Source organism: Hevea brasiliensis, chromosome 12 (assembly GCF_030052815.1).
Source record: "Hevea brasiliensis isolate MT/VB/25A 57/8 chromosome 12, ASM3005281v1, whole genome shotgun sequence".
Taxonomy (NCBI): Eukaryota; Viridiplantae; Streptophyta; class Magnoliopsida; order Malpighiales; family Euphorbiaceae; genus Hevea; species Hevea brasiliensis.
Genome location: NC_079504.1, coordinates 12,702,110 through 12,727,385, shown reverse-complemented (window position 1 = coordinate 12,727,385; position 25,276 = coordinate 12,702,110). Strand labels below are relative to the sequence as shown.

At 26.5% G+C, this 25,276-nt stretch overlaps 1 protein-coding gene across 2 annotated transcripts; it reads right to left on the bottom strand.

Moving 5' to 3' along the window:
* Positions 1-8,654: 8,654 nt before the first annotated feature.
* Positions 8,655-15,052, bottom strand: LOC110669384 (tubby-like F-box protein 8). 2 transcript variants are annotated; one of them, XM_021831030.2, is made up of 6 exons: positions 14,890-15,052; positions 14,479-14,584; positions 13,220-13,678; positions 12,920-13,007; positions 10,349-10,481; positions 8,655-9,676 (listed from the first exon to the last, which is right to left on the bottom strand). In XM_021831030.2, the coding sequence occupies exons 3-6, from the start codon at positions 13,565-13,567 to the stop codon at positions 8,971-8,973; spliced, it is 1,275 nt and encodes a 424-aa protein (XP_021686722.2). In that variant the 5' UTR covers positions 13,568-13,678; positions 14,479-14,584; positions 14,890-15,052; the 3' UTR covers positions 8,655-8,970. The 2 variants fall into 2 exon arrangements, with proteins under 2 accessions (XP_021686722.2, XP_021686723.2); XM_021831031.2 differs by lacking the exon at positions 14,890-15,052 and adding an exon at positions 14,745-14,869.
* Between the last annotated feature and the right edge of the window lie 10,224 nt (positions 15,053-25,276).

Here is a 25,276-nt window from a genome sequence, read left to right as displayed (position 1 = left end):
CTACCAAGATTACTTATATTTAATCAATATTCTTTTTCTTTTACTGAGTGGGTCATTACAGTGGTTAACCAATTGAACGAATCTCATGGTTAAATCATATCATTAAACTCATGAGTTATTTAAAAACTTGAGTTACTGAATTATATATATATATATATATATATATATATTTTTTTTTTTTTTTTGAAGAGCTATATCATATACCCACCTCTTATAATTTTATTTGTGAAAATAATTATTTTAAAATATTTGTATTGTAAATTGAAGGAGACCATTCCTTTTAGCTGAGTGCAATACAACTTTCCTGTATATTACTCACCTATAAATTTAGGTCAAGTCTCTATCTTTTAATTCTTTATTTAAAAAAAAAAAAAAAAAAAAAGATTGTGGTGTTTTTTAAGGCTGCTTCCAGTTCATCTCTCTAGTGCCTGGTGGGTTAGGCTTCTACTTTCAATAAAATACATAATCATTATCAAGTGGTTAGTTTAAAAATTTTTTTTATTTAATTATTTATTATCATTCGCTATCTTTTAAAAAATTTGTGAAAATCAGAACTCAGAAGATACCCATTCGTGAAGATGATATTGTAAAGTACAATCACCATGTGAGATGAGATTCATTATTTATAATTAATTCAATACAATATATTAAACACATCTAATTATCTTTCTTTATCAAATCATTTTATTTAACTTATTTGTAATTTAGAATAATATTTTTTATACTTTTTATTAATATATTAATAATAGTGTTCTTTTTTAATAAAAATATTAAAATATTGAAAACTCGAATATGGCTTTATCATATATGAATGAGTAAAATACCTTTCATAAGTATTTCAATAATAATATTTTAAGTTATTAAATTAAATGATATCGTGAATTAATTTAACATTAAAAATATAATTAAGCGCTTGAATTTGTAATGATTAAAATGCAGGGCAGAGTGGAGCCTGTTGGTCCACAAATAATTAAGAAATATGAAATTATAGCATCTACTCCCTGTCTTTGTTCTTTTCTCGAAATTTTGGCTCGGCAACAAATTGAATTTTTTAAATAAAATATTTTAATTTTAATATTATTTTATTATTATGTTAATATTATTTTTTAAAGAATTTAAGTTAATATTATTAATTCATTTGTAAATATCTTAAAGGATTAAAAAGTAGTATTTTATTTTAGACATTTGAAATTAAAAAAAGAAACTTAATTTTTTGATCAAAATGATTAGTGAACTACCAATTGATTTCAAATATGACCCAAAATTATTTCTATATAACAACCTAATAAATAATATAAATTGCATTCAAATTAATTTTTTATAATAATAAATTATTCATAATTATAAGAAATAATAAATAAATATAAAAATATTATAGATGTTAATTAAATTAATTATAATATTCATTTACAAATGATAAAAAATATATAAATATATTAAAAAATAATTATATTTTTAAAACTTTTATTTTTAATTCTTATATATATTATTTAATAAATTAATAATTATATATCTATTTTAATAATAAAATAAATAATATAATATATATACATTTACTAATTAATTTACATAAATAATAACAATTAAACATAATTTTAAACACTTATAATCAGCTATTAGCTATCAAATTATTAACAACGAAACCCTAAATATACAAAAGATGATAACCCTCCCATCCCATATGAAGACATTTTTTTTACTATTATTAATAAATTATTATATGAGATATGATTTTATTAATATCCCCAAAAATGATACATTTACTCATATGCATCACACTTGCACAATAACATAAAAAGAAATCTAATAATCATAAAATCATAATTAATTAATTAATTAATTATTGAAACTAATATTTTTATAGGGTTAGACACAACTTTGAAAATAAATAAAATGACCCACTAAGAAAGTCATGACACAATATCAGTTATTTATGTTCCAAAAAGGTGCATTATTAGTGTGCCAAGTCCAATTGCTATATCTTCTCTTGAATTCAATGACCACAGCCAACCAACTCCTTTTATTTTTTTTTACTTCTTCTCATTTTCAAGTTTCACTTCAGTGCTCCACCAAATACCAATTGATTTCTTTTATATTTCAATCTCATAGGCAAGAATCTTTTCAATTTTGATAATTTAATTTCTCTGCTTTAATTTTGGCCTCCAAGTTGAGTTCAACATTTTATAATGGTTATTATGTAATGTCCAACATTGCACATGGAGCAACCCATAGGTCTGAATCAGGATCAAGTCATGTTTAGAATTTATAACTTGCTCACTTGTTGTGATTTTCAGCTATTGATAAGTTATAATTAATCTTCTGTATGTACATAAATTTAATATTTTTTATAAAAATAAATTTTATTTCTATATAATTGAAGGAATATATACATTTAATGTATTAAATAATTTCTTGATATATTTTACAACGTAAAACTAAAATAATATCATAGGTAAGGGCAAGTGCGACCCATTGCTAGATTTTATTGCAAAATCCATTGGAAATCTCTAGTACAAAATCTAATAAATAGAATAGAATGGGGCTTTGACTGACTTTTTATTATGATTTTTGTGTAATATTTTAGAATATTTCACAACAAATATTACTTTTTTTTATATAAAATAAAATCTGCAAAACCCATACAATAAGTTGATAAAGTACAATCAAAAGAAAAATAAAGAAGAGTCCAAATCAAGAATATGCTAAGAATTGAATATTTATCAAAGATTAAAAAAAAAAAAAAGAAAGAAAGGCCCAGCTAGTGCTAGCATTAGCACATATATTCACATAGGCTTCAAAAAAGTACCTTAAGGAGGATACCTGTCAGCTGGAGAATAATGATTCCAACTGCCCTTTGTCCTATCTTATGAGGAATTACTGTTTAGGACCATAATCATTTTGATTCCTTTGTGGTATTTTAGTATTGCAATCAATTCATTTTTAATATATATAAAAAAGAAATTATAATGATAATAATTCTTGATTGAATAGTAAAAAATTAAGAGCTGGAATACTCAATAGCTAATTGAAAATTGATAATTAAAAATTTAAATGTAAAAAAATAACTCTAACCACTAAATTAAACAAATTTAAAAGTTAATTTTTAATACACTATAGTAAATTAATTTTTCTTTTTATCATATCTAATGTAAAGTATCAAATGTCATAATGTAAAGGTATGATAAGTTAGTAGAATAATGTGTAAAAATAGGAAGGAAAAAAACTTAAGATGGGGTGTAGAAAAATAGTATCAAAATATTTATAAGTTATTTATATTAATGTAAACTTAGATGGCATTTAATTTAACTTATGAAAATCAAAGTATACATATCTATTAATTTAAATTTATATGTATTTAAAATTTTAAACTATTATATGTTTGATTAAAGTTTTTATAAGTCATTGATGAGTAATTGATGTGTTTAATAAAAATAGCGTATAAATATATTTATTATTAAAATGATTAAAAAATATATTAAATGAGAGTTATAATAAAATTTTAAAAATTAGATGATAATAATACAATAAAAGTATTTAGTCAAACTAATTTATAAGAACATAATTTATAAGCTTATAAATGAAAAGTTTTTTAAAGTTTATAAGTTAAAAAACAATGTTATCGATAAATAGGTAAATTTATTTTTATAACTTATAAATTGATTTATTAAGACAAATATTCTTTTAATGTCTAATAAAACTAAAAAGTAAAAAAAAAAAATTATATAACCGATTTAACTAATTAAGGCTTAATTGTTATTATTGTATATTAAATTATTTTTTTATTCGATGATGACTGGTAATTCCATGTCTTGTAATTATGGTTAAAAATCTTAATCAATCATATTAAAGAAAATAAACTAATTGTGTTTTAGAATAATGTTTAATATAGAATATGTAATATATGCTATTTTATGAGGAGCATGCGTGGCATAGGTGCATATCTGTATTCAGTGCGCAGAAAGAGAGAGAGAGAGAGAGAGAGGGAGATCCTTATGACTATGTCTTACCCAGCTGAAGTGAATAATGGCCTAGACCATCATCATCATCATCAACATCATCATCATCTAGGGCATGCACAAGCTAAGTATAAGGATGCATATTCCTCAAGGACCATCCACACCCAGTAATCAAAGTTCCAGTAGCACTGCCAGCTGCTATTGGCACTTGGGGTTAGGAAAGAAACAAAGGTAATATAATAGAAAGTGCTCACTTCTCAGAATCTGTCATTCTTCATCACTATCTCGATCTCCCATGGCTCACTGAGCCAGCCAGTGCAGATCAGGCTTGGTCAAGAACCACGATGGGGTCATTTCTTCTTCTTCTTTCTTTTTTCTTTGTTCTGTTTGAGTCTTGGATTTGTTTGGCTGATGGGTTTCTTGAAAAAAGTAATCAAAATTCAGGTGAGCTCTCTTTCTTTGACTACTGTTTTGGTTTGTACTCTCCTCATCCTTCTAGTTCCAAGAAAATTGTAGAATCTTTTTAAATTCCTAATCTAAATTGTTCTTGTACAGACTTCTTTTCTGTCAAAGTGGCCTACAACCACACCATAATCTCTCTCTCTCTCTCAATTTTTTTATTTTTTAAAAATAGTTCTAACTTGTAACCACCTCACTTCTTCTTAATTATGCAATACAAATTTAACCCTTGTTTAGTACGAGGTTAATAAAAAGATAATTACTATCCCTATAATTTTTTAACCCTTGACATTATTAATTTTTTAATTAAATTAATATTTATCTCTTTCAAGTTAAATAATAACCTTAAGGAGTTAGAATAATAATTGCACTTTTTAGAAATTAAAAGTTATTTGATTAATATATTTAATCAGGCGTTTGATATGAAGTTAACAAAAGTGATTAATATCTTCATAAATTTTAACCCTTTATTAATATTTTTTAGATATTTCAAATAATTAGGATAAATTTTCAACTTATTAATATATTTTGAGGAATTAATTATTATCTTCATGACTTTTAACCTCTCATTAATATTATTTAAAAATTATATTAAATTTTCACCTCATTAATACTTTTTATGAGGTTAAACATTAGGATACGGCTTGAGCTAATGTGAGATCTTATAAATTCATCAATCATTCGATTAAATATTTATATATAAACACTTTATATATTTTTTAATTAATTCTTTGTACATTTCAATATAAATATTTAATCTAACGGTTGTTAAACTCGTTTTTATATGAACGCGAGCTTATATACATGCGCTTTAAATATTAATTTTCAAAGACTAGATTAATAATTATTGTCTTTAAATATTAAAATTTATAAGATAATTTTTAATTCTTAACCTTTTAACCTTCTGTTAAATATTTTATTTATTAATCTTGTATAAAATGCATTCTTTAAATTAAGAAGAAAAATATTATGAATAGTGCATTTTTTAACTATAGATTGATTCAACAAAATGATGATTGAAATTTAATAGTAAAATAACATAACGATTAAAATTTAAGTAGAATCTTTTATAAAATGAACACGGCTACTTACATATATACAAATTACATAGGACAAAATGTGATAACGAGGACCACTTCTTTTTATTTTCTTTTTTATTATTTATATGTATATAACAATTATATCTTGTGTCCCATTAATTTTATCTGTTTTGGTTTATTTTTTCTTATTTCCAAATTATATTTTTATATTATCATTATAATTTATATAATAATAAGAAAAATAGCAACTAGTCAACTAGATAAACAGAACTGTCTTGGGTTGACGAAAACATTTACATTCTTTCTGTAAGATGTTTAAAAAAACAAAAAGATGGGTATGAATGCAAAACCATTCTAGCTAGACGTGGCCGCCGGTCCGGCCTAGTTCAGGCTGGAATCGATAGATCTAGTTTGTGGGGAGGGGGGAAATTGCAATTATATCGGTTGGGACCGATTGCGATTCAATCTTGGGTCATTTATTTACTGTTTCAATCTGAGTTGGGACCAGTTTCGATTCTGATTTTAATAAGTTTCGAGTCAATAATTGACAGCTGATTTGATTAGAGTCGAGCCAATCAGTTTTTAATTTTGTAAAAACATTTTAATCAAAATTATTGTGTATTTTTTATAAGGAATCAAATTAATATAAATTTTTTTTATTCTTTTCAAAATATTCCTTGAAATCTTTTTTTAATTTGAGAGTTTAAACTTTTTACGAAATCACCAAATGCAATCTTTTCCAAATGACAAGATAGGCGTTCAAACTTTCATCACATTATTGTTCTGTGTGGCACGACCAGGAAGCACCACGTCATTTTTAAAAAAACTTTTTTAGCTGAACTTAATCGGACCACCAATTTCAATTTAGTTCAACGATTGAAATTGAAGTCGACCGCCTTTTATCGATTATAGCCCGATCCGATTTTAAAACCGTGGATCAGTCTTGATATCGATTTTGACCAAGCTGAGTCCAGACCAACTCATCGCCACGTCTAATTTCAACTACAAAAAACATTCAACTTATGTTCGAGAGAATACAACTAATGGAGAATTATTTTAAGGTTAATTGTCCAAAAAATTATTGATGTTTGCCTTTTTTTTTTTAATTAAAATTTAAAATTTATATAATTATTAATTAGATTTTAAAATTTAATTAATGTTTTAAATTAATTCAATTGTCCATAAATTATTAATATATAATGTTTTGAAAACAATTTAATGGCTTTTGTTTTTTATTATTTTGATTAGAGTTGTACTTTTATGATATTAATATTAATAGATAATTGATTAAATGGAATAACTATTCTTTTTTTTATTAGTTTGATCCATCTTGCAATAGTTCAGAAAATAAGCTGTTAACATATTTACTTCAGTAAAGAAACGCTTTTCATAAGAAAGTTATAGAGTTGAAGAAAATTAACAATAAAATCATTTAAAAATAAATATAGTCCAATGAATAATATAATTAAAATGATATACTAATTAATTAATAATTTACAAAGTAAAGTTAAAGTATTAATAAAGACAAAAAAATAATAAAATTTGACTTATAATTTTTTATTTATTAAAATATATTAATAATTTATTGATGATTAGGTCAATTTAAAATATCAATTAAATATGAGAATTTAATTTATAATTATATAAATTTTATGATTTAATTATAAAAATCGATAAATTTTATGATTTTTTTTGACAATTAATCCTATTTTAAAATTTTTAATATGATTTCTATGACAATGTTATGATAGCTGAGTGAAACTCCTATTATCAAGTATACTATGATCCGATCAATTTAAGATATCAATTAAATATAAAAATTTGATAAGTAATTATATAAATTTTAAAATTTAATTATAAAAATTATCAAACTTTAATTTTTTTTAATTACCCATTATTTGATAGTGAATTTATTTTTAACAAAGTAAGTATTGTTCATCAACAATTATAATAAATAAATGAAATTAAATTACATTTTATGATTAAAAGCATAAAACAAAATTAAAACATATTAAAAATAAAGAAAAATTATTAAAAAATCATACGATTACACACTTTTATGGGCATAGATCTATGATTTCATTTGTGATAAATAAGTGTCACGTCTTGATATGGAAATGTTTCTTTAATGGCTGCAAAGACAGTCCAGAAGAATACAGACCAAATGAACACCGAGCCTAATACCTTAGTATTAAGTCTTGATAGTTGAAAGTGTTCGATCTTAGTTTGATTTCATGTATTAGTATTTGTAACTTATTATTATTTTCACTTGCAATAAATGAGTAAATCAATTATAAATAATTTATTTTTATGATTTTTTAAGAATTTATTATGATTTGATTATAGGTTTCTCCTATAAGGGATTAATCAGAGCTAAACGAAGCTATTTACCTATAGACCCTATTTTAGGAGAGAGAGTTTTTTTTTTTTTTTTTATGGTTAAAAAAAAAAAAATACAGAGCAAATGAAGATGAGTCCATAAAAGCCTGTAGGAGAAAAGAACAATGGTAGAAGTGGGAGTAATCGTGTGCACAAAATTCAACCACAATTTAAAGCTTGTCATTGGCCGATCACGATACATGACAACTAATTACCTTCTGTATCTACCCAGATCGATTTATCAAATATTCAAACACGGTGAGTTTCACTATTAAATATATAAATTTTATATATTTATATTTTAAATTTATTATAAATTAAATTTAAATAAAAATAAAAAAAAAGTAAAAACATCAAAAATTATTGAGTGAAAATTAAAAAAAAAAAATTATTGTTCTCTCCACGCTTTATTTGTCTGGATTGTGAAGCCCTCTTCGACTCCTCATTTTCTCTATTTGTGTCTATAGTATATAGCTCTGAAGAACTTCGATTTTTCGCTCATTGACGGCAAAATGAGGAGAGGGAAGGTGCGGCTGAAACAAATCGAGAATAAAAATAAAAGATAGGTTAACATTTTTCAAAGAGAGAGTAGCTTAATCATACACATGCAAATACTGTCTTAATAAATAGGTTTGTGTCTTTTCTTCAATCAATGCTATGTTGATATTAACAAGTTAACTGTTTCTTGATTTTCATTTTGAGTTATAGTTTGATCAATTGAGACTTGTAATTTGATCTAAATAATTAAGTTGATGGGTCTTAATCATTAATTTGGATTATATAAAAAAATATATACTACAATTTTTGTGATAACACATAATTGGAATCAAATTGTTTGAAGATGATGTCAATTACACTTTCCACTTACTAATCTTTTTACCCTTTTCTTGTAAGAGGTACAAAGTTAAAATTTAACAGATGCAGATAAGAACACAATGAACCGTTCAAGCAAACTAATGCAAGGAAAATGAAGATAAAAAGGGTGAGAACACGAAAGAGTCCTCCAATGTGCACTGAAGATGTTCTTGCACTTTCCAGTTGACAGTAAGTTGTACAGTGACTGCATACAACAATCCCCCCAATCCTACTAAACCCTTGAATAGAAAAGGCTTTAACTAAATGTAGCTCTTTTCCTTCTATTCACAAGCCAGTTTAGTGTCAAAGCTGCTCAAGCAAATAGCAAATGCCTGAAAAGCAGACAATGGATACCGATAATCCATGGTAAACATGTCCTTGCCTACCTTACCAAACTGCAGAATTATCTTGTCATGATCAGACTGGGCTGGCTGCGACGGTGTTGGTGCACCCGCGGCAGGCTGCGTTGCTGCAATCAGTTGAAAATTTTTGACGGAGGCAACAGTCACTCTTCCACGAAAATTGAGGCACCAACATTGTAACTGCTCGTGCCATCTGGGTGCCTTGTTCCGAAGAACCAATGGTCTTTCCTTTCCTTCATCTTCCTCATCTCGAGGTCCAACAAGGTCCGAGAAACGGGAGCTGCTAAACTCAATTGAATTATCAATTGATTTCGAGAAGGAAATGCTCCTAAATGAGTCTTCAAGGGACCTTGGCAGGAGCTCAGGTTGGCCTGGGACAAAACCACCTGGCTCAAGGGATGAGGCAGGGATTGAGTGCATTGTGCAGTGCATTCTACGAGGACCCCTCGTGCCCAACACATTCAGCTCATATGTAACCTGAGCAATGTTGTAGCTTCCAGTGGGGACCTTCGGAGATACCTTTTTGGAATAGAATCTTCTACTCCGGCCAGGTGGGGAAAGTTGAGCATTGTTGTAAGGGGGTTGCGTATCATAAATTATGAATTTGGTACCTAGAAAATTTGACCTGAAACAAGGGCAAATATTCATTTAGACAAAATTCAAGCACTCAGACATTTATCAAACCAAAGATAATAAACCAAGCGCATTTGATATTGGTTGGAACTGAGATTTTGATGACAACAATCCATTTGTGCACTAATTATAAGGATATCAAAGCAGCCTTGACACACTTACCTGCTTAACCAAAAAACTATTGTACTCATAATGACCCAAAGATGGGAATTAATTCAGCATAGACTCTTCATCTTATTAAAATCCATAGCACTCTAAAATGTCACATTCTTGCATATTCCATTCACAGTAACAATTTTAAAGAGTTTGGTAAATGAAAAACTTATTATCCAATCATTTGAATTTTAAGCATTTGATGTGCTTCAAGGAGATGAATTAAGCATGGAGCCCAATGGTTGGCTTACAAAAAGTAGAAGAAAGAGATAACCTTAGTTAGACACATATATGACAATGGCATGTTCAATAAGTTACTGCTGTAATATATGGCAGAAACAACTTTGCATGGATGCAGCCAGTTAGGGAACCACATGTTACTTTATGCTTAAAATCTGTCCTCATGCCTAAAATAAAGGAAATTACCACAATTTTGCACAAGATCATGCAGTGCAGGGTAAAGTTGTGTGCTATAGCAGCTAATCAAACATGGGATACAGTGAACTTCTACCTCAGTTTTCCAATATAAGTGCTGCTTGATCTTGATATGTTATCTGCATGCATTGAGATTACATACTCAGTGCAAGTAGTTCTCCGGGTGCGTTTTGCAGACAATAGAAACTTCCCATTTTCAACAAGCAAAGCTGCAAAACCATGGCATTAATCAAGAGATAGTCACATTAACAGTAAAGTAAAATGAAGGGAGAAACAATCATGCAGAACATCTCAGCAGCAGAACAAGAATAATACAAAACTTTATTGCCTTCTAATAACTCAGCTGAGAGCTGTTGGGTGAAAAAGAAAACTAACTTGAAAATATGAGAATACTTCATAGGCAATGTAACATAATATTGACAATTCCCTTGGAAATACAAAATAAAATAGCCATATTAATAACGTTTGAATGAATATTACTAAAAATTGCTTGCAACAGTTAAGCTGGCCTTTCCATGTCATAGAAAACAAATTAGAACTAGTCTGAACCAGTGTTATCAAAGGCGAGCGAGGCGCCCAGGCGAGGCGCCAGGCGAGGCGAGGCGTCCCTCTGTCGCCTCGACTGGAACGCCTGGCTCGGCTTGGAGGAGGCGACGCCTCTGGCCGGAGAGGCGAGAGGCGACGCGGGCGAGAGGCGACGCCTCTTCACAGCAACGGTAAAGTGTTTTTTTTTTTTTTTAAATTAAAAAATCGATAAATTTATCTGCGTACCGTCAGCCATTCCACCACCAGCAGAGACCCTTTTCTTCTCAACCTCACGAAGACGACGACAACAGGTACGCTCTCTCTCTCTCTCTTCTTCTTCTTCTTCTTCTTCTTCTTCTTCTTCTTCTTCTTCCGCTTCAATCTCTCTCTCTGTTACGTCCCTTTCTTTTTTTTTTTTTCTCCCTCTCCAGTCTCCACCTCTGTTCGATCTCTCTCTCAGATCCTTTTTTTTTTTCTTTCCTGCTGCGCTGCTTCGATCTCTCTCACGTCCCTTTTTTTTTTTTTTTTTCTCTCCCTCTCCACTGTCGATCTCACGCTGCTCTCCTCTGTTGATCTCACGCTGCACTCCTCTGTTGATCTCACGTCCCTTCTGCTCTGTTTTTTATTTTTTCTTTTTTTTTTTCTTTTTTTTTTCTGTCCTCTCCTTATTTCTTTCCTGCTCTGCTCCTTCTGATCTCACGTCCCTCTGTTGATCTCACGTCCCTTCTGCTCTGTTTTTTATTTTTTATTTTTTTCTTTTTTTTTTTTCTGTCCTCTCCTTATTTCTTTCCTGCTCTGCTCCTTCTGATCTCACGTCCCTTTTTATTTTTTATTTTTCCTTCTCCTCCTTTTAATTAATTAGTTATTATTAATTATTTATTTATTTATTAATTTAATTATTTTATTTTTATTAATTAATTATTTAAATTTTATGAGTATTGGTGAATTTATTATTTTAATTTGTATTCTTATTTAATTAGTTGATTAATTAATATGGGTATTGTTGATTTGTTGGTATTTAGTTTAATTTTTATTTATTATTCTTGTTAATTTGATTAATTTTACTTTTTAATTAGACATTATTTATTAATTAATTAATTATTTTATATAGGTATTATTAATTTATTGTTAATTTAATTTTTTATCTTCTTATTATTGTTAATTAATTATTTAATTTATATGGGTATTGTTAATTTATTATTAATTAGTTTACCTTTTACTTGTTATTATTATTAATTAGTTTTAATTTGATTAATTTTACTTTTTTCTTTTTAATTAGATATTAGATGTTTATTTTATATGGATATTATTAATTTATTGTTAATTTGATTATTTTTCTTTTTGTTCTTAGTAAGTAATTGTGTAATTTATATGGACATTATTACTTTGTTGTTAATTAGTTTACTTTTTACTTCTTATTATTGTTAATTAGTTGTTAGATTAATTAGTTTTACTTTTGTCTTGTTAATTAGACATTAGTTGTTTATTTTATATGGTATTATTAATTTATTATTAATTTGATGATTTTACTTTTTGTTCTTATTAATTAATTGTTTAATTTAAGTATATATATATATATATATAATTTAAACAATTAAGGTTATGGCGCCTCGCTTCAAAAAGGCCCTCGCCTCGCCTCTCGCCTCTCGCCTAAGGCAATAGAATGCTCTATCGCCTTAGTGTCGCCTTTCGCCTTGATAACACTGGTCTGAACTTATCAATCTTGCAGCTGCTCAGGAGAATTACAAATGCAACTACTAGTTTTGGAATGAAACTAGAAACTAGAAAGTATAATTCATCATGACATAGAAATGTTACCTTATTGTCATTAAGAAGAACAATCATAAAAGCTACAAACTATATTACATAAAAGCTACAAACTATATTACATAAAAGTTATCTATAGTGAACCAGAAAGTACGGTACCCTATTGCAATCAAACACTGAGGTAAAAGAAAAATCCACGCGACTGAAGGCCACATATTTCGCGAAGAAAAAACTAAAGCGAAGTAATTTAACCAGTTGTAATATTTCTACCGCTATAAGATCACACAAATTAGTATACAAGGCAGGTCTTATAAAAGGCATTGAAATCAACGCAAATTTTGAGAGAAAAACTTACCAGGGCTGAGGCAAAGGAAAAGATGGTAAGTTAAGTTTGACTTGTCCCTCTTAATAAAGCACTGAATTGTTCCATCCCTGGGCCCTGGCTGTAAGTGACAATCAAAACCATGCAAATTTCATTATATATCGCACAAAACCCCTTCTTTGAAATCAATAAGCACATGCATCTGTTCATGTTCAGTTGGGTAATTTTGCAGATACAGAAACCAACATCATGCCTTAAGCCTTGCACATTTGAAAATGATTCCATCACACAATGATATTATAGAGGCAAGACAAAGATCACAAGAAATCTCACCTGCTTCAGGGAAACTGGAAAGGTAATCCTCCCTGATAATTCAGGACTTGTGACTATTTCTTTACACATTTCCCTCCATGACCTGCACACGGCAGCACAGGCAACAACATGCTTCCGAGCAGGCCAAGTACTCTCACTTGCCTCCAATCTCTTGATCACATCAAGTAGTAGCTCGGGTGGGAGGCTAGCCCAACGACTGTTCTGGATTACCACATGCTGATCATGCAACTCGCTTACTGAACCATGAGATTTCCCTCTGTGATGGCCTGACAGCCTCAGATCAAAACTCCGCCTTGATAAACTCCCAAACCCATCCCTCATGTCACGAACTATACTACGGAAAGACATTTGATCCAATACTTTTGTAGCCCTAACTGAATAAATCCTTTAATATGGCTGCATTAAAGAATTTTACACTTCAGTTGATGGATGACTGCAAACCATAACACACCTGCACAACTGCAAATCAACCAAAACTTATTTTAATTTTTAGCATCAATGCTTAATAACCTCGAAAGAAAGGAGATAAATGACAGATAAGGAAAAGCACAAAGCAAGTAAAGAAGATTCTCATAAAAGAAAAGACTCACATGGACCAAAAGCACCTAAACTAAAATACCAGACTTTGTCAGAGACATCTTTTGGCGGGTTTTAAACATGGTCTTTAAACCCAAATTGATATCAATTCAAACCCTTAAGTGCACCCCTATTCAAATTAGGAATCTTAACTAAAAGGAAAAGAAACAACTACCTATACTTTGCAAACCACACTTCAGAAAGGGGATGAGAACATAAGACCACACAAGAATGATCAATAGTCTAACTTTCGACATCTTACAAACGTATTCAAATTAAGGATCAACAAAAATACAACAAACAACATATTTATCCAAACCCATATGCAAAAACCATAGAAATAGACTAGGTCAAACTTGGTTTGAAAAAAGTATCGCCATAAATTTTTTCAGATCACAAACTATTTTCTTTAGTTAAACCAAAAATTTTTTAAACAAATGGTAGATGACAGAGGATCTCATATCAAATAACAATATAAAGACCTGTTCCTAATTTATGTTTTGGCCCCTAAATTTTTTTAAAAATTTTTTTTATCAAAGGTGGAATTAACAATCCCATTAGCATTGGAGCAAATTGTAAAGCTTCAATCTCAAGGGTCAAAACTAAGCATTTCAGGTCAGAAATGGGGAAAACACGAAGTCCAACAGAGAGGAGGGGGCAACAAAAAGAAAAAAAAAACCAACCTTTATACCACAAGCACTGCTGAAACATTCGTTGTTCCACCCTCAATCTTTAGCTCTTCACCGATCAGGAAAATGGAAACCAAGATCAGTTCATTTGACACATACTCTGCATCAAAACACACACTTTAGCCTCACGAATGCACTAAAATCCCAAGTACTTACTAACCCATCTAAAAGAACATATTCCAAAGAAAAAACAATATCACCCCACATCACAAAAATCACGCCAGATAAAGAGAAAAGGGGAAGGTGTAGAAAAGACGCACTCAACACCAGACTCGTACAGGTGCTAAAATCAGAGAGCAGAACCACAAAATTGAGGAATTATAGAGGGAAATTTCTGGAGAAACAAACAGAAAATCCGAAAGAGATCTAAAAAATTAAACAGGGGGAAGTGTAAACATAGCTCACCGCCATCTTTCTCTGTGACAGATCCTTAGCTTCACCACCCGGTCTCTTTCTCTCTAATTTCTCTCTCTAGAAGAAAAGCACGCAGACGGACTTGAAACTTTGATTAAATCCACTAGGACAAAAGGGCGCTGCTTTAATTTTTATAATCTCCACTAATTACTCGATTAATTAGTTGCTTAATTAATCATCTTCGATTATATTTTTCTTTTTGGGAGTGGACTACAGTATAGCCTAAACCCGAAGGAGGGTTGCTTTTTCGTGAAATTACTATTTTGGGCCTGGAACGGTTGACCTGAGTTTTTTTTAAATAAAAAATAAAAATAAAATTCTGAGTCCCGTTACAGCGTTCTTGACTGACCAACGGCTGCTTTTATTATTTTGCATTCGGCTCCCTCATATTTTTTTTAATTAATAAATAAAATTAATAATCCTCTCTTCTTCTTTTTCCTGACTTTCGTGCAGCCGTGAACGGCGGATAATGATTTGGTTTTTTTTTTTTTTCAATTTTAAATCAATCTACTTATCTTAAATATATTCTGCCTTAATTTTTTTAAATTTTATATAAATTATATCAAAAAAATATATATATATATACAGTAATTTAAATACATTCGATCAAATGAATTAAAATTTTAATTAATTAAATTGTTAATTAATTTTAAAATTATTAATTGAATTGAATTAAAATTGAAATTAAAAATTAATTAAAAATATTCAAATTAATCATAAAAATAAAATATATATTTTATATTATTAATTAATTATTTATTATTAATAAAAAAATATAAAATTTTTTATTATAAAAATAATAAATATAATTTAATATTAATAAGTGAATAATTATAAATTAAATATTATTATAAAATCATAAAAATAATAATTATAAATAATATATTATTAATAAAATTATAATTAATATATTAATTAATAAAAATCAATTATTTTAATTAATTTGATTGCTCAATAAATATAACTAAATTAATAATAAAATCAAATTTATCATTATTATTAATTAAAAATTAAATCAAACTGAATTTATTATTTTTAAAATAATCAAATTTTATTAATTTAATTTAATTATTTAATTATAATAAAATAATATATATTTTATAAAACACTAATTAATCTAAAATTCTCAGTAAACAAACCATTATAACTTTAAAAAAATTAAGTAATTTGCACTAAATATTAAATTTAATAATCGATAATGCTAAGTACATGTTTGGTGATATCATTCCCCATTAATATATAAATATATATATATATATATATATTTTTTTTAATTGGGGACGACATGTCATGTTTGATGATGATGAGCTACATTTTGCGGCAATTTAGTTGTACGTAAGGTTATTTACAAAAAAAAAAAAAAAAAAAAAAGGAATTGTGTTAGTTTTTTAAGAAAAAGAAAAAGAAAAAACGCGGAGGTAGGTCATGTGACCAAAATTATGATATGGGGCAGGCGGCAATGATGGAGTTCTGGGGGTTTGTTAAATGACTATATTACCCTTGTTTTAACAAATAAATAATGAACGTGTCCCTCTACTGCTAGGGACGTGTGCAAGTACGTGCGCCGTGCGGTTTTGGTTTTCTGATCTCGAGTTTCCTCAAAACGTGCCGGTGAAGCTCCCTTTTTTAAATAAAATAATAAATAATGAAATAATTTTATAATTTTTAAAAAAAATTATTTTTACAATTAATATTTATTTTTTTTTAAATATTCAGTATCTCATTTTTTTACGGTTAAATAAAAAATTAATTTCTTTGAATTGGATGCGATTTGATTTTACTGTTTGAATTTGTGTCTAAACGTGAAATACAATTATAAATAACTACTCGATCAACCCTTCATGTTGGTTCAAGCTTTTTTATAGGATACTATTTTATAGGGTGAGTATTTATCGATTCAGTTTAAAAAATTAAAATTAGAAATTAAAATAAATTAAAATTTTAATAAATTGAATTGAATTAAATTAAAAAAGTTTAAATTAAATAAATTTAAATTTTTAAAAAATAAATTGAATTTGAAACAGTTGATTTAGTTAATTTAATTTGATTTAAGTTTTTTAAACTAATTTTAGATTAATTTTAATTTTATTTCATATTTATTTGTTTGATTTGTAGCATATATCAAAATATACTTAAAAATAAGTAAAGTGATTAAAGTGTTTGACATAATTAAAAATTATAATCTAAATTAATTATGTTTGAAAAATAAATGACTTAAATATTAATTATGGCACAATTTAAAGATCAAAAAATAAAATTTTAATTTTATTATTGAATGTTTTAAAATTAATTTTAAAAATTAAATATAAGTATGAGGGGATACAATTTTTTAAAGAATAATTTTAATATGTGCAAATCGATTAAAAATATGTTGACCATATGTAAAAAAATAATAATTAAAAAAAAACATTTATTCCTAAAGGAGTGTTTGGTCGAAGGGAAGAGAATGAAAGGAAACAAAACGCTTGGCTTGTAAAAGGAGTGTTTGGTCAAAAGAGGAAGAAAGTGGAGAGAAGGTTCCTAGTCCCGAAGGAAGGAAGAACGAGAGATGAAAATATAGAAAAATTTTCAAATCGTATAGCTAATAGTTTGTTTGATATATACGCTTTTTTTAAATAAGTAAATGTGTTTTGTTGAAGAAACATCAAATACAAGGCTCAAACTCAAAGAAAAATCTACACCACCTCAACTCAAATCATTAACAGATAGTTCAACACTTAATTATGTGGAGCCCTAGATTTTATAAACGGATATAAGACCCAAACTCAAATCTCCAGTAGATATGGCCTCAAGACTGTAGCACCACCACCAGCAGAAAAATCCAATTGTAGGGAACTACGGAGAAGACACTGAAGTACAAACAGGGGCTTATCTAAAGAACTCCTTTCTATAGCAAAGAAACTTTCAATCAGCCTTCAGCTTTAACAGCAAAAGGTGAGAGAAGCAACAAAATGAATGTCCCATAAGAGCCATGTTCGGACAAGTCAGGAGAGGAATGGCTATGGTAAGTTGCTCAACTGAGGCCAATCCCATCACTTCCAACGCTAGCCAGCAAGGAGACCCCTGAATCATATCTAGACCATCCACATGCAGATCGTTGCCCTCTCTCACCTTCAATCACATATCTGCAAACCAATAAAAAGGATGATAATACTCTCTCACTAAAAGAGAGACGCTCTCACTATTCACTAGATAAATAAAAAAAAATTATTAATCCCATAAGTTTTAAGTTTGAATCTTGTCATTAACGTCTTAACAGGGTGATATATCTATAATTAATTAATTTCATCTATAAAATTATTATAAATTTTGGTCTCCATACAAGTGCAGTGAGGGTGAAATATGCAATGTTCTTTATTTAGGTAATACTTTTGTGAATAATATAGCAACGTAACCATAATTTTTACTGGTATTGAACCTACATTGATGGGGGAAAAAGTGAAATGAGATTAATGGGTTTTTTTTTTTAATTTGTTATATATATTTTATGTTTTTATTCATAATAAAATGGATTTATCAGATTTTAAAGTTGAATTGCATCAAGATCAAATCAACTGTACAATAACGTTAGGTAAAAAATTGTTGAAGCCATGCAATGATTTGAATACAAAACGTTGAATTTTCTCTGTTTTGAAATTTGTTAGGTTTTTTGGGATCCGATGGTTGAATTTTCAAAGTCTCAAGTACATTTTTTCTGTGTTTGGTTAATTAGGCTCACGTGATGACGTAGCCTTTGCATGAACATCTATGGTCTGTCTCTTCAATCTCCCGCCCTTATCATCATTCCTTTCATTTTGACTTTTTTTCCCCTCTAAATTATTACGTTATTTAAGAGTGAAAAATATAATAAATTAATAAAATAATTATATTAATTTAATAAAAATATATATAAAAAATAAGCACAAATGTAAAGAGAATTTAAGTTTTCCTATTTATATATTTTGAAATTTATTATTTTTATAGTAAAAATGATAAAAAAAATTAACTTTTGCTGTATAATTCTTATTAGTTTATTTAACTTCTATTAAATCTTAAAGAAAAAAAAAATAATTCTCACCATCTCTAAAAAAATTCAAATTTCTCTTTTATTAACTCGTTCCCTTTAAAATACAATAATTTAATGGTTTTATACAATGACTCAAATCCTTCATTTTTATATTTATATCAAGTCGAAAATAGAAATTTATTTTTTGAGGGGATAAAATTAAATATAAAAAAAATTTAATAAAATCTTGATAAAAATATATGGGCTAAAATAAAAATATAAAATATTATTAGATTAAAATTAAATAATATAAAAATATAAACAAAATTTATTTAAAAGTGTAGGTGTCAAAATAAAAATATTGGATGACCAAGTAAAAGCATTTTAAAAGAATATACTAAAATTTATAAATAAAATTTTAATTTAAAAATTTTTAAGGACAACCAGTAATTTTATTAATAATATATTAAAATTTAGGGATACATTTTTTAATTTTAAAAAATTTTGACGGAGCCAGGGCCCTCAAACCTTCACCTATTATAGATATTGATTTACTAAGAAAATAAGCTCTTTATATATAAGAGCTCAACACAACGACATAAAAACAACTTAAATATTTTAAATTAACTTTTTGTTAATGAAAAAAAATTAACTTCAGTTTAATTTCTAAAATTTAAAAACTACAATAAATATTAAAATATTACAGCACCATTAATTTAATAATCAAATATTTACTTCATAATTTAAAAATCATGAATTAAATAATCTACTTTTTTTTCTCTTTATTAATTATATTTAGAAACTTATGTTTTGTTTGTTTTGTTTTTAGTAAAATAATTTATATATAAAAAATATTTTTTATAAAAATTATTTTTCATAAAAATATTTTCTATTACTTGACATATGTCTAATGTTTTATATTATTATTCACCATAAAATAACTTTCAGTTAAAAAAATGAAAAGTCATTTTTTCTTATTTTAAAATTATTTTTCTTCGATTAACAACTTATTTTTTTATCAATTTTTTTAAACGCTCCGAAAAATAAAAATATTTTCCTTTCAAACAAATAGAATTTTAGTATAATTTTGGTCTTAATTTATAGTTATATTAAAAATTATATTATTCTAAATAGTTACAATAAGTGAAGTAAAATTTTTATTATTATTTTTTAAAAAGAAAACTTTAAATAGTAATATTATTCAAACAAATTGCTTAGCTGAGGTGTCTAGAAGAATCTATAATTTGTTAATTAGCTTTTCTTGCCTATGGATGGATTAGATCATACTCAATGGATAGATAGACCTTTTTTTTCTTAATTTTTTTAATATTAATTTTAGCATAAAGCTAATTTTTTTGGAGAAAATTATAAAATACTCTCTATACACATAAAAATAATGTTTTATCTCTTACGTAAAAGTCCGTCCTCTTTATAATATAGAGAATGAGTTTCATATGATTGTTAGAGATAATGCATATACACTGATGCATCTAAAAATCTCTCATCTTTTTTAGATTCATGATTGTCTATTCCAATAATATTTTATCTAAGAATTGAACCTGAAACAATTGGCTTATTATTGCATTCAATACTAGTTTATCTTTTATTTTTTTTTAATTATCGAACTCTATTATTGCCACCTTCTAGTTAATCACTTCTAAATATTATTTATTTAACTAATATATATTGAAGCTTTAATTTATGGCTAATTAAAAATGATGATTATTCTTTTTAATTACTTAAGATGGAGGTAAAGACGTGGGGACATTAATTTCTGATGATAATTATAAATATAAAGCAACTTGCTTATCTGATATCACACTGGAAATTAAAAATTTAATGGATTAAATGATATTTAAAAATTCAAGAATTATATGATTAATTATTGACGTGCATGCGGTCTCGAGTTTTATTTCTAATTGAAACCTAAAAATACCAATTAATTCTATGGTTAATTCTCTGAAAAAACAAAGGCTATTTTTGAATTTTGATTATAAATTTCACGGATTATAATATCCCTTTCGCAAATAGTAAAGAAAAAAATTAAAAAACCTAAATTTTTAAAAAAGGAATAAAATTTCCCTGCTATATTCTAGGCTGGTTTATTCTTGCAAGTTTTTCAATTTTCTTGACTATGCGCATCTAAAATTCTATATTCATTCATGCCATCTAATTTTCTCTTTGTTTAGTGTTGAGGGATGAGAGAGAAATTTAGGGCTAATGATTTATGGTGTTCATCACAAGTTGGCAAACTTATTGCAAAAGGTAAAAATTAATCAAAGCTCATTAATTAATATTGAGGGAGATGGAAAGGAACAGCCTTTTGGATGCAGTTTTAAGGAATCTAGCCTTTACATGTGGGTTTCTAATGGCTGCCCTTTTGATGATAATTGGGATTGTTTATCACAAGAAGATATTGGAACAAGCTAAAGCCCCACAACACCATGCAACAGCCACCTTATTTGTTGTAATTCTCATCTTTTATTTTGCTACTTTCATGGTTTTTGCAGTTTCACAATGCATAGATGGCTTCAAAATCATGTTTAATTCTCACAGGATTACTCCTGTGGAGAATCCTGACCCACCTGACTTGGGGCCACCCCATGCCTAACCTTGAATTTTCACTCTATGCCTCTTTTGTCTTTCTTCCTTTCCTTATTTCTTTTTCTTCTTTTTTCCATGATTGTAAAGTTTGTTCATCAATGACATAAAGTTTGTCCATTTTCAATTTGAGATATGTATTTATTATCAGATTAAATATGTGTGGTTACATCATTATGTTTAGATGTATTAATTTCACAATAAAGAAATTTAATGAGAATTTTGTAACTAAAAACTAAAAAAAATCAAAGAAATATTTTTAAAATACTCATCACATGTGAAGATTTATACATAATATGTATAGTAAAATTCATCTATTAAATATATAAATCTCACGTGTCTGTATTTTGAATCTATAATAAACTGATTTAGGTAAAAATTTTTCTTATTATGGCTATTAATGAATGATTCTCTATTTCTCCATTAATCATTATCATCGTATGCAAGTAATAGTACTAAGCAACTAAAAAGAAAAATATAAATTTAATTCAATTAAATTATTCAACTAAAAAAGAAATAAAGCATATTAATTATTTTTTTAGATCATATTATGACAAGCTTCATGCAAAGATTATCTTCTTTTACACATCTTTGCTTCAAAAGGAGCTAATCTATGCAAATGTATACATCATGACTTTACAAATAAATGTAGATGGGGTGGTTATTACATGATTATAAGGGCAGTACATAATGGTAGGTAAATGATATGACTGTCCTCAATAGACTTAATTTGATAACTTATATATTTTTGGGTATTTTTGTCCCAAATCATATTTAATTATTTGATAATTCGGCGACGATTATGATATAAACGACTGTATAATCATTATAAGTCTTTTTAAAAAGTGCAAAAGACATAATTGAATGCAACTTTATTCATTACAGAAGATTATCTTTAAGCTTTCAAGATTATGTGTTCTTTTAATAAAATTTCACGTTTGCAAATGTAAATTATGTTAATTCAATCAAATCAAATTAAAATTTTAGTAATTTTTAAAATAATAATTAAATTAAATTAAAAATAAGTTGAAATTAAAAAATTATAATGTATAATTTATGTTATTAATTAATAAAAATATATTTATATTTTTATTTATAAAAATAATATATAATTTATTATTATTATTAAGAAGGTATTTTAAAACTACTTTATTAGCATTGAGTCTATCGTTTTTCTTAAGCAATTTTAAGCGCGTATTGTGCACGCTCATTCAAGATTTTACCACCTAATTTTATTTTTGACAATTTTAATAATGTAGTATTCACATTGATCTTGTGCATAAATTTACTTCTATTTTTTTTAAATAGAATTAAAATCGAATTTGTAAATTAAGAAATTTTCATTATTATCAATTAGATTAATTCTTATAAATTTGATAAATTAATATTATAAGATAATCATTACATGCCATGTTAAGTTTATTTTTCTCACGAATTCAATTAAAAATAAATTGTAATTATAGGAATAATTTTTTTTTTCTTACATAATGCCAACATTAAAGAAACTCAAAATAAATAGAAAAATATTTCTGTTAATAAATTAATTTATAGTGATGTAATAATTTTATTTTTTTCAAAATATAATTATAGAATCATAAATTTTATCGAACAACAAAGATAAAATTTACCTTAATAATATTAAACATGAAAGAACCATTTGGGCTTGAAATCATTGGGCCTATATCTCATAAATTGGGTTTTGAAATGAGGGTTCAAATGACCACAGACTAACGTGGGCATTGGCCTACCCCATATATAATTTTTTTTTATAAATAATAATAATAAAAAGAGATTCTGATTTTATTTTATTATTTTTTTAATTTTTTCATAGCTGCATCCTACCAATGTATGGATCATATCATAATTATCTTGATACTGAAAAGCTTAATGAAAAAGGCTAAAACTTTTTTTTTTTTTTAATTTATATAAAATTTTTGATAGCTTTATAATTCAAGTGAGCTTAATTTTCTATAAAAATTAATAGAATTAAATTTAAATTTTGTACAAATAACTATTTAATCACATTTCAGTTTGTGCTTAAAAAGAATCTTGATGGAAGAAGCAATTCATGATTTGAAGAAGTTATTCAATGTTTAGAGAGGCTTGAAGATGAAAAAAAAAAAACTCAAGTTCTTAGTTTTTAAATTTATAGGATAATGTAAAAAGATAATTTTGTAAATATAGAGCAATCCTTGTTTGAAATCTCTTTTCCAAAAATTTGGACATGATTTAAGACATATATTTAATGATTTTGAATGCTTAAAATGAATTTTCAAAATTGTTTTTAAAATGGCTAGCTTTGCCTAAATTAGTTTGCCAATCCCAAAAGTTAGACCTAAATGAATCAAATTGCTCATGAGCTGCTTGAACTCGATTTTTAGATTCATTTAATAAATAAGCTAAACTTGAGTTTCATAACATCTGGCTTATCAAGACTCGTAAGAAAGCTTGTTAAATAGGCTTATTTGTAAAAATATTTATATTAATTATTGTATTTTATTATATTATAAATATTTATTATTTTATTTATGAATAATTTAAAATAATATATTATTTAAAATTATGATATACTCGATATATGTATTTATCAAATATAATTATTTATAATTTAAATTTATTTTTTATGAAAATTAAGTTATTTTTAATGTGAAAGCAAAATAAAACTACTTATTTAACATTTTATAAACCTAAACTTGAAACTCACTAAAGCCATAAATGAGTTGAGCTGCTTGAAACTTGATTCGATGAAAAGTTGGCTTGGATCATTTAGAGCTCGTTTTCCAAATGTACTAAACTTGAATTTATTCATATTTGGCTCGAACTCGAAAATATTTTGATGAATCAAGCTTAAACTCTTCAAAACTCAACTCGACTCAGCTCGATTCGTTTATACCTTTATCAAATGTATCAGATTATAGACAACAGCCAAATTAACTCGCTATTTTCAATAAATTTGCATACTTGACACCTTTGTGAAATTCAAATTTTTAGTGGATATATTTTATTTTTGCCATATATATCCCTTTATTTTACTATTTTTTTAATTAATGTGTTGAGAATCCCACATTAAAAAAATATAAAGTACAATGATAACATATAAGTGGTTGATTTATAATATTAAATTAGCTAATTATTTTAATATATAAAATAACTTAATCACTTATATAAGTCTGAATTAAAATGAATTAAAATATAATTTGATCAGCACTTTTTTTAAATTTAATATAGTATCAAAGCTTGGACTAGTTGTGGATTTCAGATACCCATAAGACTATATAATTGGACCTGCATTGTGTTAAAATATTAACTAATTGTCAAATGATAATTATGTGGTTGCACTTGAGGGGTGAGTGTTGGGAATCCCACATTAAAACCCTGTTTGGTTTGGTAAAATTTATTTTATTTGTAAATAAATTTTATGATAGAATTCATTTAAAATGAATCTCTTTGTTTGATATATTTTATATTAAATATGAAATTCATTTTAAATAAAATAAATTTTGTATTTGAAATAAATAAAATAAAATAAAATAATATATAATAAGAGGATAATTTTATCACTTGAAACATATATGATTTTAATTTTAGAATTCATTTGCGAATTCTATCAATTTTGATAGAATTTGATTTAATTATAATAAATTTCATAGAATTGATTATTAAGAATTTTAAATAAATTTTTATTTAAACAAAATACTAAAATTTTAGATTTGTAAATAAATTTTATAAAATTTCATGAAATTTATTTATACTAAACACTAACTAAAAAATATAAATTAAAAAGATAACATA